The 17,677-nt window shown below is 35.5% G+C and overlaps 2 protein-coding genes across 2 annotated transcripts in view; one reads left to right on the top strand and one right to left on the bottom strand.

The window, feature by feature from the left end:
- Positions 1-379: 379 nt before the first annotated feature.
- Positions 380-2,556, bottom strand: LOC142976009 (guanine nucleotide-binding protein subunit beta-like protein 1). Its single transcript, XM_076119193.1, has 2 exons — positions 2,285-2,556; positions 380-1,865 (listed from the first exon to the last, which is right to left on the bottom strand). Exons 1-2 carry the CDS (start codon positions 2,432-2,434, stop codon positions 1,050-1,052), a joined length of 966 nt encoding a protein of 321 aa, XP_075975308.1. The 5' UTR covers positions 2,435-2,556; the 3' UTR covers positions 380-1,049.
- A 1,081-nt stretch (positions 2,557-3,637) lies between these two features.
- Positions 3,638-17,677, top strand: part of sotv (exostosin glycosyltransferase sotv) — a 56,608-nt gene continuing 42,568 nt past the window's right edge. The window contains exons 1-2 of the mRNA XM_076119147.1: positions 3,638-4,291; positions 4,879-5,635. Of these exons, the coding sequence (XP_075975262.1) occupies positions 3,756-4,291; positions 4,879-5,635 (1,293 nt within the window). The 5' untranslated portion in view covers positions 3,638-3,755. The remainder of the gene's footprint in view (positions 4,292-4,878; positions 5,636-17,677) is intronic.

Here is a 17,677-nt window from a genome sequence, read left to right as displayed (position 1 = left end):
CGTAGGCGGAATATAAAACACGACGCTTTGTCTCGCACATTCCATCCATCATTGTTTTGTGACTAAGTAGGTAGTTTTACTGTAGGTGGCCTTAAATCTGGTTAACTCCATATTCCTGGCATCAGACATCTTAATTTGAATACTTCTGACCTAAAATGTAAAATTATATTCCATGCGTCATAATGCTACCTGACCCTTTTATCATACTCACAACCGTGAACAAAGTCATATGTACATTTTCCGATGATGTCAGATAATCTGAAAACATATGTTACCACGCCAACCTACTGAAAAACAATGAATCATTCATAAATGTAGATTCAGGTGCGACATAATCTGATGAAATCGGCGACGAAGGTATTGAAAGAAAAAAACATCATAAAATTTCATAGGCTTTTAATGTCTCGACTTGAAATCATCGCTAAAAACCGTTCATGGAAAATATTGATTGCTATATTTTAACAACATGTTCTTACTATCTAACTGCTAAGCCACACAAGGTGGATTGTACGCCTCTATCTTGAGAAATTTGTACATTATCTTGAGATCCAATTACATAATTTTTATATAACATTAATAACATTATTGCATTCTATAAAATTATATCCTTCAATGAAATTAAGCATCGTCGGATTTACCACATTAAATGCGTCATAACAATTAAAGGCAATACTGGCATTATTAACTCAATCTTCTGTGTATACGGAGCTATATCGAAATTTAGCGATTCGTCAACATGGCTACTATATCGCCGAGCTAGCCGACCTACTCAATCTGAGTGTGCAGGCATGAGTGTACCCTTATAAATGTTCAACAGAGATAAAACATATGAAAACTAATACATTCAACTAATTCAGATCAAATTTATAACAATGTACTCATTCATGAACAATAAGATTAACAGGTCAGAAAGCAGTGATATATCGAAAAAAGTATTTTGGCCGATACATTCTAAATTGAACTAGAATGATTTACTAAGTAAATATTTTCGACATTACCGCAAACTGAGCTTGGTAATATTCTTTATTCTAATTATTAAATTGCATGCTTCACTGCTTGCTGTTATACAAATCCCAGAGTGTAATAGCACCATCAAGACCGCCCGCTGCCATAATGTTAGCCTTCCAATAAGAAACCTTTTCAGTAGAATAGACAACATCTTGGATCGCTTGCTTGTGCTCTGTGAGCACTACCAGGGGCCTGAGAGAAAACCAAGAAAAGATGCGGATGTGTCCATCCCAGCCCCCTGAAGCGAAGACCTTACCATCTGACCGGGACGTGACTTTATTTATACCTGGGTTTTTAATTGTAATATCCATCTTGTGTGACAAGCTTAAGTCTTTTCTCCCTATACTAAAGATCTGTATCACATTTGAGGCATTCCCAACCATGCCCCTCTGCTGCTCGAGGTGGTAATCAACTGACATAGGACATTCCAATGTCTGAAGTTTGCCGATACATTGACTAGTGTTGAGATCCCACAGGAGGAGCCACCCTGCTTCGTAACCAGCCAGCAAGCATGGTTGGTCACAAGGAAATTCAATTAATTTCAAGCACATCGGATCTCCGAGTTTGAGAGATGATTCTGGCTCCAGACATCCTACTTTCTCTCCGGAAAAGTTGTAAATGTGGACTTTTGATTCCTTGTCAGGTACATAGAGTGTTTCGAGTTTTGTGTTGGCTTCAAAGCGGCAAAAACCAGGGTAATCAATATCAATGACAGCATCTTCTTCGTAGCCACTGTTAGTTAAACAAAATACTTTAAACTTGCCGCCTTTTTCCTGGGTGATGAGGTGGTTACTAGTGTGGATGAGGTGAAGAATTGGAGCTTGACCAACTTGAATCTTCTGCTGCACTCTGTTGGTCTGCAATCAAACATACAAAATTGTTAAATAACAGCAAAAAATATTTGAAGGTATCTTTGTAATTACGTAGTCATCAGATTGCCGCACCGAAGTTTGTAATTGGATAAAGAATTTTAACGCATCGTTAATAAGGTGAGAGACCGTTACCTACGCCATTTTCTGTAATAATAAAAAATAGGACACAACGCAATAGGCGACATTATGTGTTAAATGTGAATAAACGTTTGATAAACTAATAAACTAGGTAAACTGCGTATGTATTTGATTTGGCACACGATTGGCACAATTTCTAGGTCGCGAAACGAGGGTAGTAAACAAAAATGTCGCGCAATAAATGGAAGCCATAGAACACGTTATTAACGCCTTCTGCGCACTTGTGTATGGTGAATAATAGGTTTGGAATATCTAAGTGATCTTACCTGAAGGTTGTATGCATAAACATAGCCGTTTTTCGAGCCGGCTAGTAACCTCTCGAGACCGCCAGGCAAAAAGCTAAATGCCAACGAATAAACAGGAACATTATCTACGTTCCTGATCGTATAAACGGGGTCTGGAGGTAACAGGGCCATCTCTGGTCAAGCTCGAACCGAAATTATTTGTCGGAATTGGTAAAATAAAATAATAACAAAATTAATCAAGCCATCAGAAACTCAACCACAACTACGCACAACACAAAACTGACAGAAAAACAAAAAAGTTCATAACGTCACAATCGGTTGCGTTCGAAAAGTAGATTAACGACGTGCACATACTTTAGTGTCGAAAGTCAGAGATTGAAAATGTACAATTGTGAAGTCATTAATAAATTAAGCCTTATGCACACAATAATAATCCATTGCGAATCTTAAAAATATTTATATACGATGTAAAGACAACAATAGAATAAAATAAATATATAGGTTTTAATGTTTGGAACGCACAAAATTTACCAAATTGTCACTGTTTTGTAGTCTGTGGAGAATTAAAAAATCAAAGTGTAGTGTTGTGTGCAATGTTTTTCCATCACTTTTATATCGATTTACAATACATCGATTTTAATTTCAATATTATCGTCACAAATAACGGTTCTCAATAATAACGTGGTTGTTTAGTCCCTCAACTTAGTTAAGAGTCTTGCATGCAATTTCAGCAGTAAATAAAAGTCATAGAAAAAAAAATACCCTCGATATTTTTTTTTCTATGACTTTTATTTATAATTTATTTATATTAGGCTAATACTGATATAATTTATCTGATGTATAGCTAATGGAGGCCTGTTTGATACTGTTCTTTATTTTGGGAATCTGAAAAAGCACATAATTATTAATTAAAATCTAGATAAATCTAACATGCCAAGCCTCTTTACTGAGCAGTCGGACTATTAATACATTGGATACCGAATGAAATGACTAGCATTGAATATTTTTAAGTGTTAATAAAACGCCTAGGTTGACGGTGTTGATGTCATAATAGGTAGATAGAACAAAACATTTAGCACAATACATGCAGGATAAAATAAAGATTATAAAATAAAAGTTTCATCAAACTGCACGTAGGCCTAGTGGATTATGGTTGACTGTTCTACCAATCAAGCGATTGAAAGCACGCAAGCAAGCAGATCGAATATTGTTCATTTATAAAGCATAATAATTCAAGCTTTTAGCGGCACCTCTACAACTGTTTAGATTATACATTAAGAATCGATTGTTTCTACAGCATCGATATAAAATTTCACAACACTGTTATCTCACCAGCAGCCTGTCAATCACTTCACTGCGTCAGTTTCTCTTCGCAAGCAGTATTATCGTGTTTTATACTTTCATGGATTTTTGAATGAGAAATAGTTGATCTTACCTAATAATGGGTGCCATATACAAATTAAGAAGATTAATTTAATCGCCGAAATCACAAATGGCTGCGGAGTCGCTCCTGAAAACGGGCAAGCATTGGAAGTATACATCGTATAGGAAAATCTTGTATCATAGGTTTTTCGTGGGCCTACTATTGTTTATAGTGATATCTCTAGTGTTTACTGTTGTGTTTAATGCATTTTCGGGTAGTTCACCGCGGATAGATGTGTACCAAGCTGTGAATTTGGACTCTACGAGTGTGGAAGTGGTTAAAATAAGTAGAAGTTCTTTGGAAGCCAAGGCTCGAGTGGCGAACTGCACGTACTCGGACTGTTTCGATGTGTACAGATGCGGGAGAGGAGGACACAACAAGATAACAATATACATATATCCATTGAAACACTACCAGACTGAAGATGGGAATTCTATATCACAGTTTTCTAAGGAATTTTATATAATATTAGATACGATAAGACGTAGTAAATATTACACGCCGAACCCTGAAGAGGCGTGTTTGTTAGTACCTAGTATAGATACTCTGAATCAGCACAGTTTTTCAAGTAAACATGTGTCTCAGGCGCTCCGAGCACTGCCACAGTAAGTAGACTAGTGATAACACTTGTCTAGACGAATAAGCATGCTTCTGATACACTCTAGTGCTTATATACTGTACAATAAGTTTGTAAAACAATGTAGGACCAGATAAACTACTTTTTCTATAAGTTAAAAAGTTTGTAAAAAGTTCTTAACACTTGTTAATAAAGTTACTCTGACCATTTGATTATAATTAACTTATGTAAAATAATTACATACTGGTTTTAAAGTTTGTTTAACTCATATTTGGTTGGTGAGGTAAACTTTTGTTCAACATAACAAGTCTATTTTGTTGTTATTTGTAACCAGAGCCTATCAATGCAGAGCATGTCAATCATTTAATTTAATTTTTAAAGCAATGAAACCACAGACCTGTTTTATAAATGATATTCTAATCAGTATAAAATAAACTTTTCAATACTTTATGAACTTTGAACAATCTATTTTAAACACACAAACAGGAAAAACAGCATTCAAATTTATTAGAAACAAGTACCTAATTAGTAAAAAAATCAAAGTCTTAATTTATTTTCCTATCGTATTATTAAAACGTCCTTATTGTTAAATAACTGCAATTTTTTGTTCAACAGTTGGAACAATGGAGAAAACCACCTTATATTTAACATGCTGCCAGGAACGGCACCCAACTACACCCCTGTCATCAACCTTAACACCAGCAGAGCCATTATAGCAGGAGCTGGCTTCAACACATGGACGTTCAGATACGGTTTCGACGTATCAATACCCGTGTACAGTCCAACTGCAGAAAAAATAGACAGCACACAGCCTGAAGAGAAGAAATACCTTATAATTTCAACACAGCTCAATATACCACACAATTATTTAGAAGAATTACAGAATATAGCGTCTTCGTCCAACGATCTGTTGTTGTTGGGCCGATGTAAGACTGAAAGTACAGATCACAGTAGAAGATGTGAGTACACTACGGGTAGAGAGTTTGACTACCCTAATGTGTTAAAAGACGGTATGTTTTGCCTCGTTGTGCGTAGTGCGAGATTGACTCAAGCCATATTGATGGATATTTTAGCTTCTCAGTGTATACCTATAGTGATCTCTGACTCAGTAGTGATGCCATTCAACTCTCACGTTGACTGGAATAGACTAGCTCTTTTTGTACCAGAAGACAATATAAAAAATCTGGTGAAAATAGTGCATTCAGTGAGTAAAGAGAGGCGCGGGGAGCTCTACTGGCAGCTCCGGTGGGCGTTCGATAGATATTTCGCTAGTGTAGAGAAGATTACTTTGACTGCTTTAGAGATAATTAATGAAAAAGTGTTCCCGCTGGCAGCTAGAATGTACGAAGAGTGGAATATGCCAGAACATTTGGTAAGTTTATTAACAAATTTCAACTAAAACATGCAAAATATTTGAGGCGTTAATAATATAATTCACGTGTACTTATTTCAATCTCGAAATGAGAACCATATGTTTTGGTATGGATTTAAACTGCAGCGCGTGCGCAGCATTGACACTGGGAGTGCTTAGACGCGCCGCAGACGGTAATACGTGCACCGCGCCAATGTGTTCCGCAATAGCCCACAGACACATCTGCAGAGATATAATCCTTTTCCGCCCAACGTAATGCCACCTATGCATCGTTGTATCCGTTACATAAATCTTTATTATCACGGCAAAATTGTTCAATTGTCCACTGCCCACGATCTGATGGTTCTGTTGATCTATTGAATTATTAGCTCATGCCCATGCCCGCTATGTTCTCAGAAATTTCGGACAGCGCAATTTAAAAAAAATATATACGGTTTTACAAAATAATGTGCACCCGTCTCGTGTGGTAATGCCCTTATTTGCAAAACTAAATACCGTAACACAGGTATAAATAGGTACTACAATACATACAATACAGAAATTAGACATATTAAGAAATGAACTCAGAAACATGCGAACTTCGAATATAATTTATTTGCCTATATTTTATACAGTTCTTAGTATTAGTATAATCAATCAAAATAAAGCACTTCTTAAGCGTTTGAACGTTAGAAGGACTTAATAATACGGTACGATGAATAAATATATGTTAGACTGACACTATGGGGCTATAAACTAGGCCGCATTGATAAAGCCCTACTTCAAGGGTTACTGTAAAATGTTTTTGCGGAGTTATTTAAAGCTAAAGTGTTATCGAACTTAAAGCAGTCTGGGCATGAATATTTAATACCTTTTTTTCTTCAGAAAACAACAGAAAAGTTAGTTTTGCGGCAAATTTTAATCGTTTGTTTCGGCTAGGAAGAAAGAAGAAACGGTTAGGATAATACCTATTATACCTACTCAACTATACCTATGCTTGCTATGCATTTAGTGCATCTAATGTTCATTGTGCGATTTTCACAGATCTCAAACTTTCGTTCGCAAAAACTTAACACATTTCTTGTCTAGGGCCAACAATGTCTGAAAATACATCTTGATCGAAACCGACCCCTTAACATTGGTAATATGCTGCATTATCGATTTACTTTATACTGAGATATAAAAATCATCACGCCTTTTTCTCTTAGAACTAGGCAAATACCAGGAAACTTATTTTGCTTCATTCAGTTCTATACTACATAGTACTAATAGTACTACCCGCCTGATATTTAAAAGCATTTTTATATTTATTCGAATTAACGCGATCAGTCATTAGTTACCTTCTTTTAAAGTATCAACTAAATTGCGCTAACCGTGGTCGAGGACTATCTCAGTAATAGATAGCGCGAAAGTTAAAAAGTTTCGAAGATATAACACATAACAAAGTATGAAGTAATCAAGTATTTCTCTCATCCATTCATCAACCGTGTGTTTCCCGACGCCCACGACTCGGCCGGTCTATTTCAGTCGGGATGACACGGTCATACCTCCATACATGTTTACTAGTTATTTTAGAACACGCTAATAAAATAACCTTCCTGTTTTTGACATTGGACTCGAAAGTTTGTTTTTGAACACTTCTTGTTATGTAATTAATTTTAAATTAGTGACTTTAGGTAAAGTTATGAAGCTAAATTTCAATACAACATGACGCATTGTGACGCATACTTTGATGCTAAACGTAGACTAGATTCTGTTCTTTAGTTGCTTTAAATATTGGTGACAGCAACTTGTAGGTGCTTGCAGTACTTATAGAAATGCATGTAGGAATGTTAAAGAATCAAAAAAAGCATGTCTGAACACATCGCATCCGTTGTACCAGACAGTCTCTCGGGAAAATAGCTTCATATCTATGCACATCGATAAAAACAAATTGGTTGCCGTACAAAAATGTCGTTTTATCGAAAATGTTGGAAAGTTTTCTTTAATAGAATCACGGATTTCAAAGTATGCAGTGTGTGACGTGGCGCAATATGCAAATGTTACACCGGAGAGGGGGCGCGTTGCAATCTTCTCGATCTTGTTATTAAAGAAACCTCCTTTATGAATATTTATATTAAACCTTATTTACTTAAAGGGTCACTTTTGTAATAAAGGGCTGCGGAAATTATGAATTTTGTTTACATTTATTTGGGTATCTGATTATATTATCTAATTAAGCTGATTGCCGATGTAATTGGAAGCGTATATTACCCTAGTTCTGAGAAATCTACCCATGATTTCTAAACCTTTATATTGAAACGCTTTCGGTCGATGTATTACGGTTTTATTCATTCCAACTCCCGATACTTTAACACGTGTGGTCAAAACATACATGGAAGAAGACCCGCAGAATCTATCTTAATACAGGTCATTACACTCGTTACCTACTAATTAATTCCACGTCTACATTTTATTCCTACTTCTAAATCCTCAAAGGTCAAACGTCAGCTAATTTGCATAGTGTGTCGGAGACAGCTTTAATCTCGCTTCAATTATTTTTTTGCAAGCGCCCGAATTAAATCCGTTCATTATTCATTAAAAAAAATGTCCAAGTTTAGGTGGACAAAATTTCGTGATAGAGTAGGGTCATTTTCATTTTACATGCTTCTTGTAAATTAAAAACGTGCACGAGAAACCTTTTTGTATAGAGGTTTGTTTACTGGTACCGTGCAGTCGAGTTACTCTATAAAATTGTGCTACGGGTTAAAGTTTCAAAAGGCATAAGCTACTATGATTTACCGACTTTGTTTATGAGACAAGTCTCGAAGAAGCGTTAAAGTGATTCCTGTTCTACTTAGTACGCATAAAAACATGCGCCCCGAAGGCCATTTAAACGCAAAAAAAGGTTACCAATAGGATCCTTACCTACGACCCACAACGGTGTGCCAACAAAAAAAACGGCGAGACTCCTCTTAAATATATGCCAGAGCAGACAAAGCGTTATAAAAATGTCTATGAAATTCTAACAAAGATGGTCCACAATAACCCTTTGATCCTTTTGACCTAAACAGTTCGTCAGTCTTTATTGTCTAGTTAATTTAGTCTGTACGCCTTTCTCGTGTTTCGGTGGTCGGCTATCTGGCTTTAGTCTAGCCTAGGCCTTACGTAGTGGAAACTTTGGCCCGCAGCTAATCAACCATGCGGCTGACGCGGCCAAACCGCTTTAACTTGGCGGCTTTTTGAGCTATGTCCGCTATTTAGAACATAATATAAGCACATCTTAAATAGATTAAAATTGGAATCTGTTACAAGGAGTGTGTAGTCTTAGATTGTATATTTTTGTCGTAGGTTTATCTTTACGACTGTAAGTATACCTTATCGATATCTTTGACATGCCGTCTGAAGCTCGGAGACGCTCAGCTTAAACGCTCGATTCCACTCCAACGATAACTCAACCGACCTGTGAGCGTAACTGAAAACCAAAAACATTATAGAAATAAATGATCGTTTTTGAACTTTCGCGTTGCATGATAATTATGTAATAGAAATGTTGGAATTAAAGCGAACATGTATTTTACCTTAGAATGCTCGATGTTTCGGCGTAAATGCACCAAAATGTTATTTATAAATACATGTATCCGTCTATTGATCAATTTACTCAAAGTTTAACATGAAAATGGTTCATCTTTAAGCTATCGTAATAAATTGTCATACCTAGCTATATGTCGGGTCGACTAGGTTCTGCATGCGGTAAATTAAAGGTCATAATAGATTGCAGTTAGAGCGCTAGTTACATAAGGTTAACATACCTGAACCTATGCTATCCTTTCTAATATAATATTCTAGCCTCAGCCCGCGATTACCTCCGCTTAGATGAATCCTGTGGTAAAAAACTTAATATATTATATATAACTCATAGGTAACTGACATAGTGATCTATCAATGCACAGCCTAAACCACTGAAATCGGACTGAAATTTGACATGCAGGTAGATGTTATGACGTAGACATCCGCTAAGAAAGGATTTTGATCAATTCTATCCCCAAGTGGATAAAATAGGGAATGAAAGTTTGTATGAAAATTCTCTTCCACGCCACAAACCACGCGGATGAAGTCGCGGTCAAAAGTTATTTTTACTATCTTTTATTTTTACAACTCTTAAACTATCTATGTGCAAAATTTTACCAACATCCGTCCAGTAGTTTTTGCGAAAAGGGGTAACAAACATCCATCCATCATCCCTTCTATCAAACTTTTACGTTTATAGTGCAGTAGGGTTCGATAGTATATGAAAGGTTTTGTTTGTTCATTCAAAAAAGCTAAAATAATTTTTGATGAAACTTACATATATCACACAGGTCATTTTTCACAATCCCGATTTATACACTTACACGATACTTATTGCGGCAAACAACAGAAAATACGGATATATTTTCGAGAAGGAATATCTCGTGCTCCGAAGTTAAATTCTTTACCCAAATACTAATCATTTAAAAGATTAAACTCTGAACTGAGTAAGGTCACTTAATCCAATATATCGTGGGTTCAAATCAATTAAACATGGTATCTACCAATTAATCAGTAGCATACGCCTCTATACAGCTCTATCAGATAATCCTTTGAACAGTTTCAATACCGTAGTTTGATGGTATCGGTAGAGCCTAGCTTATAGCTTGTAATGTCTAGTTTTTACTAAATTATATGTATGGATGTAGTCACTAAGCACATTTTGGCCTAATTATTGAACTAGTCTGTAATTACTACAAAAATTGAGGCTGTTGATAAAGTTTTGTAAATGAAAATATTCGATAGAATTTTACCTTACGCCGAACTGGAGAATTTACTCTGAGATCTTGTGAATTAATAATAGCATCTGGCTGAACTACCAAAGCTATTAGCAGTATTTTACCCCGACTTGGGAATCGAATTCATAGTCGGTAACTAATCGCATACATTGGATACACAGTCCTGACTCTTGACAGACTTAAGCAAAATTGCAACCACGGCCAATTTATTTTGTGCCGAAACATTAAGAAAACGATGCTAAAAATACATTGTTACCGTTTTTCTACTAATATTATAAATGCGAAAGTTTGTGTATGGATGTTTGTTACTCTTTCACGCAAATACTACTGAACCGATTACGATGAAATTGGGTATATAGATAGCTGAAAACCCAGAATAACACATAGGCTACTTTTTATCCTGGAGTTCGCGAGGGAACGGGATTTACACGGGAAGGTATTCCACGCGAATGAAGTCGCGGGCGGTCTCTAGTTTCTACATAATATAAGAAACTATTTCGTTAAAAGCATGTAACGTTCAAGTCAATAACTATTAAAGCTAGATTAAACGACACGACAAAATAAAAGTAGTAGCTTCACTTTACGATAATCGTTTGCAGTAAATGTTCCGTTGACTGAATTGGTTGGACGTTAAAATCGACATAAAACATCAACTGGTTATCTCGTTGATAGTAAAAGTCAATTGGAGGGAGCACGGGTCGTTTTATATGTATGTAACGTGAGATCATTTCACCACCCACTCTAGGCTAAAACATTTTGAAGGAGTTTCTGTACCCTAAAGTAGAAAAAATAGCGGCTTAGGCTTAATGGCTAGCATCGGTGAGGAAAATAATCCTTCGGCTTTTTCGCTTAAATACAAGCGCACGCTGTCGAAAACTATTCCTTGCCATGCTGCAACGCTTTTCGGGATGTCGAGGAGTCTCTAAGCAAGTCAATGTATAGTCTCCGACAATTTGGGAATGCATCAAGGGATGCCGAAGGTTTCTATTTCTTACCGATGCTGATAATCGAGGCTAGGCCTTAGGTGTTAGTGTTTCTACTCAAAAGACAAAATAAACTTTTTCTAATCAAATCGATAGCAGAAGTACACTAGTACTACTCAATTCCATTTAGTATCCACTCAGCTGCAATATTTACGAAGAGTTTACCCTAGGATGGTTTTATTTTGTTGATGTTTAAGTAAACGATCTAGAAAAACCCACTTCTATCTTATTTGTTTCAATGTCATAATGTCACTCGGTTCATTTGTAATATTAATCATTTACGCAATTAAAACATAAATAGTAAAGTTAATCTGACATTGACTGACCTTTCTCTAGATCATTCAGAAATACCGTCTACCCAAAGTTTAATATAAAATATACAAATTCATTCAATAGTATAACAGTATATTTCGATAACCTCATAATTATCTTATCAAAAACATTTCGAGATCCATCCGAAGTAATACTTAAAATCAGGTTTCCTCGAATCTCGTCACGCTGGGATGTGTAAAAAAAATAAGAAATTGGGGACGCGACGTCTATGGATGTATGCATGCACCGTTACTACACAGTGCACTCAGTGGGTTAACTTTTTATTAGTAGCTTTATTTTTTATTTTATCTGGTTAGCCAATTTTTTTTTACGTTTAGAATGTATAAGAACATATACATAAAGCAACAATACAACAAGACTCGAAACTCAACTAAACTATGAATGTAGTATTAATTCTTGTGACAATACGACACATGATCCAATAGAATATGCCTATACAAGCCGTCTACATGTCGTTAACTTTTTATTATTCTAGGTCACAACCTAACATTAATTTTAACTAGAAATACCAAAGTCCAACCGAATTAGCATCAGGTAGTATAGCTCGATTCTATACTACTATCGAGTTATCGAGTCCCGACAACCGGCTAGTCGCCGAGAAATTCTGTATGAATTTTTTTTAGCGCCTCTAACGGGCGTCGTAGGAACTATTTTGGCAGTTCATTTTAAATGTCAAGCTTTCGATACTCGACGGTACCGACTGTAGAGAATCGTGCTACTGGTATACTTTTATGGGCGCCGCAAGTACGCGTTAATCAGCGCTATCGTAACAGAATCGTATACACCCAAGTAATGTTTATTGAAGTATCTAACCCTCGAGATTGCAAACCTATGTACGGAGATGTGAGTTGTGTTTATTGTGTTTTTATCATGAAGAGAATAGACAAGATTTACGCGAGGATTCTGCTTCTGGCGTGTAAGATTCGGGCCATTTGTAAAGTTTTTTGTTCTATTTCACGAACGTTTGTGATGGAGGTACATTTCAATGTACAGTAAGATGTTGGTTTATATTTATATTAATCTGAGGTCATTTTGTTTTTAAGCAGCTGTTATTTCAGTGAAACGTCATTTTAGATAAAGGTTAAATTAAAGGACACTTTAGTATAAAGTATATAGTATCTCTAAGATTCTAAATCAAGTTTTTCACATCCACCATAGCAACAACAAAATACAAATAGTTTTCAGTCAATAGGTAATCTACAGTAGATACTAAAGCTAATTTTTTAGACCGTGGCTATGAATAACTGTAGGTCGACACATGTCAAGATTTTTTATACTGCGCATAAACCCACTGTGGTTTAAAAACCAGTTTTTTGATCAGACGAAATAAACAGGTCATTGCATGTTGGGTTAGGTCTTATACCCCCGGGGTATAAACGTTATTGGTGCCTTCGTGTTTCCCTCTCGTTTTATGTCTTTATTAGTAAGATGGTTCATTTCAATTTTATTGATGTTTGCTGAACGTGGCTTATCTGAAGGCAGTTGTTTTAAAAAGGTCTTCATTTTATAAGCTTTTGTATTTACAAATTGGTTTATAACTTTCTTTCGATCCTTTTATTATTATTTAGCATGGATTTTGACTTATTTCAATTGATAAGCCAATACATTAAACGTTGGTATTCATTGATCTTTATCCTAATTCTAAAGATCGACAGTTATTTAGACAAGATCTATTCCCAAAATCACATTTCATAGTCCGTTCCGATCTGTCAAATTAACGCCCTTAGAGGCTCTACGATAGGAACCGTGATGTCTAGATAAGACTTTACGATAGATCGTCAACAAACAGAGTTGATTATACATACGTACCAGGAATTAACACTGCCATGCGTTATTTAGTATTTACCTTTGTTGCGCTTCGATCCGAGTCTTTAAAAAAGTCTTCTAGGAACCGGTACTAAATAATTGAAGTATATGAAATATCCACTTTGATATATTTCAAAGGTAATCGTACGTTTCAAAACGTTTCCGAAAACATGTTATTAGGAGTTTTCCTTCATATCGAACTTCAAATTAAGAGCAATTAAGACTAAATAACATAATTAGGGTGCGGAGCTTTTACAAATTTTCCATTTCAGAAGCACAAAATAAGGTACAATTAGTTAAATTACGTAGTCTATTGAAACCGCGCGGGTCGGATACTAATATTAAATGAAAAGTTTAAATTCAACTTGTATACTTTGTATTTGAAATATTTTTATTACGTTTATTCAGATTGAACTAGAGAAAGTTGTTCATGTTCCTCAAGTCGGTACTGTAATATCAAGTTGTTGTGAATCCGCAGAACTTAGTTATTAGATCATTAAGAATATTATTAGTATACTTGTAAAAGTTATAATGAAACACGGCATAACGAGATTCGTTTAATGTTTTAACGAGACAAATTGGCCTGAATACGGTGCTCGCCTCTAGCATGCAACTGACTTACACAATGCCTACCTCTGAAAATGTAACTCTACAATTTGAAATTCTCTTTTGCAAAAACCGGCTCATAATTTTTCGGTCTTTCATGTGTGTTACAGTACTTTATTCTGAAGTACTAGGTTCTTATTCCGTGACGGTGTTTGAACACACAGAAAAGGGCGAATTTGCGCGCTAGTATGTTTTATAAAACCTGGTAAATAATATTTCACCTTGTTTCTATCGTTAAAAAGGTGTAACTTTTTATTTTTTAACATCATAAAATAAATGCTCACAGGATTTTATGGCTATCAGAGAGTGAACGTAAAAATCCAGTAATATAAAATGCGTAAAACGTAATTTTATAATTGTAAAAGATGTGTCATTCGTTTTAACGACATATCAATAAAATCCACTCACGCGCAGGTGGCGCCGGAATATAAGATGCGTTTCCGTTTTCCGGCAATTGTTGTAAGTTTATTTTCAACATTCTTTCCCATTTTTAATCGTTAAAGTATTTTGAATTAAATTACGTCATGCAATTTTTGTGCATGCATAACAATCATGGCTACTGGCTAGTTTCTACTAACGAAGATAGAGGTACGGTCCTGTTATGATTTCTAATATAAAAAAACATAAACAAATCATAAACATATCTTTTGCGCCGTTCAAATTTATACATTTTTGAGATCTCAAACTGAAATGCGGTTTGAGATGTTTATAAGCCTAGAACCAGTTGCATTAATAGTTATGTAAACGATTAGAGAAAGTAAAGCAAGTTTTACCGCAGTCAAAATGCATAGCCAGTTGCTGCTACAGATTTTTAAAGTCTCCGTTCCTCAAAGGCAAGTTTGTCACAAGGTTTCTCCTTTCTTTAGAGGAAATAACTCTAAGACGTTGTTACAAAGAAAATAGAGCTCACGAAATCAATATGTGACTTTGTAAATAATTCGTTTTGAATTTATCGCGTCAGGTAACTCGGTTCAATCTTGCAGGTCGTTCATTCTGCACTCTCCGTCACGCGCTTGCCAAACGGTAATATAATATAAAATATGACTTCTGATTTTTGATTTCCTGATCATTTGGATTTGCTGCTAGAAATTTTCCGTCCTCTTGTGAATATTAAATAAACAATTTTACTGCTGTATAAAATACTGGACCATAATATGATGTGTAAAATGCGGGTACACGGACTAAAATAAAAGAATACGGTGCCGTACTCATTCTTTTAGTATGGATCTTAGTTATGTGCAGAATAAAATCGCAATAGCCTATCTGCCTATTACATAATACAATACGAGCGAAATGTGGGCACACAAAATAAGTAATACCCTTTTTATTCTCAAAAGAAAAAGCGTAATATCATGAAAAAAATAACATGTAAATATTATATTTCTAGGTATCCTATCATCTATCATAACATATTATTATATTAGCAAACAAAACTACTTAGAGTCACATCATTCTTTCGTCGTGAAAGTAATAAAACATATTTGGGTGTCTCTCTCACGTATATATCGAGATATAAATAATGTCACATTCCACGTCTCAGATGGCAGTGTTTTATTAAAACATGCGGATTGTGGAATATAGCTCGAGTTGGGGTGGTATTATCAACTTTTTTTATACGGCCCGCATGTAAATGTGCTTGAGAACTGAGAGCTGCTGTTCTATTTTGGCAGTATTTTAACCGAGTTTTTAACCGCTGTTATCTAGCTTTTGGCTGCACCTATACTGAAGCGATTTTAATAAAAACATGTTACGTTTAAAATAAGGTTGACGTATTTTTTTAACGCGATACCGTGTCCCACTGTTGGGCAAGGGTATCGTCCTGAATCGAGGAAGAGGTTTGGCTTTGAGTCCACAACACTTGCTAAGTGTTGTATTAGTATTTTAATCGACTTAAAAATTATTTGTATGTTTATTCGCAATTATTAACTACTTACATAAAGTCACGCCTTATTCTGTTGGATTTAAGAAAAGAGTAAAAGAGCACGTTGTCTTCTATCCTTGCAAACTTGTTTTAATTACTTAAAACTGTAATTAGGCGTTAAACTTACTTAAGCTAACTTCTAAAGTGGCACGCGGGAAGTGCATTTACCGTCTTTATCTATCTTTACAAACACGTTTACACATAGATATGTACATAATATCACGCCTGTAGTACATCTAGGCGTAGAAGGTGTACATGAAGGTATGAAATACATCCACATTTTGTTATTAGCAATGTTTGTGTCATGTAATAAAAGGAGACTGTCATCATTTACCGGGGACACATTACTAAACGTTGGTCTACTATTGAGAAAGAATCTAATATAAATAAGAAAAGACTTTTAGTACGCTGCCCCATCCGGAAACGAACCTCAAGAGCAGCATATTTGCATTCTATTATAAATACCTTTTTAAACTTATTCTGAATAATTCTATTACATCTGAAGGAAAGCTAACATAAGCAGCAGTCATGAGTTGCATTTATTTATACTCCATGCACTCACATTACCCTAATTATGTCAAGTCCCTCAGGACGACGCTTCCCACCTTCAACCAGACAGTTTTAAACATTGCATTACAGTTTTCTCTACAGGAAACTTCCATAGCACGTGGCCAATAAACGGCTTTCATTGGGTTATTTTGCACTTTGCTAGCTAGTACAGTTTTAAGGGGTTCTTTGGGGCATCGTTCAAAACAAAAATACTCTATATTAGAAATATATAAGATTTTAAATACGATTTTGGTTGTTTGGTAACCAATCTCGCCAAAACTACTGAACGGATTTTGATGGAAATTGTGTTGTAGCTTAAATCCATAAATTAGAGACAGGATATAGAAATATGGTCTTGCTATTGCTTGTGAGTGCACATCGAAAGCCATAAACCGAAATAAAATCCACGAGGACAGAGTTGCAGGCAAAAGACAATAAGTACTTGGCATTATATTTCTATACCGCTATAAAGAAGAACAACTACGCCATAGTCCCTTCCGATTTAAGAAAATAATTTTATCTTGCTAAAAGGGTTTCTTACTGAAGCCTAGCGGGCCGCAATTTGCAATATCTGTCGTTAGTTGTAACCACATGCGCTCGTTTCCTCGGCATGTCACGATTTTCAACACTTTTTAATATTGTACTGCTTTATGCAATATTTCTGCATATATTTCGTACAGACTCCAAACTAGTGCGGTATTAAACGTTTGTAAAATGTTGCTCCCGATGCTCTGCTACTTTGTTACGTGAAATGAGAAACTCTGTGATAAACTGAAACTGTAATGCTTATTTCAGTTTGTTGACTCACAAGTTTGTTATTAAAGTAAATCCCGAAAAAGTATTATAGATAAATAAAACGATACATGCGCTCGCAACAAAATGTTACGCCATTAAATATCTGCTTCGTTGGTCCAAATATATGATCACGATGTCCGGGTTCAGGATGAAGTGATCCACATACCAAGTTTGCTCGTTATTTGAGTTTCGGATTGCTGTTAATCTTCTCCACGAATTCATAATAGTGTCTATTAGAAATCGATTAACCACGGACTCTCCTACAAATTCTAAAGGTATATTC

Source organism: Anticarsia gemmatalis, chromosome 10 (assembly GCF_050436995.1).
Source record: "Anticarsia gemmatalis isolate Benzon Research Colony breed Stoneville strain chromosome 10, ilAntGemm2 primary, whole genome shotgun sequence".
Taxonomy (NCBI): domain Eukaryota; kingdom Metazoa; phylum Arthropoda; class Insecta; order Lepidoptera; family Erebidae; genus Anticarsia; species Anticarsia gemmatalis.
Note: the sequence above shows the minus strand (reverse complement) of the source record. Positions and strands in the feature narration are given on the sequence as shown.

Excerpts from the sequence above, each read along its gene's own strand:
- LOC142976009 (XM_076119193.1), bottom strand. The coding sequence starts at position 2,434 with ATGGCCCTGTTACCTCCAGACCCCGTTTATACGATCAGGAACGTAGAT. Across the intron at positions 1,866-2,284 it reads TTTATGCATACAACCTTCAG|ACCAACAGAGTGCAGCAGAA; the intron begins GTAAGATCACTT and ends GTTTGATTGCAG.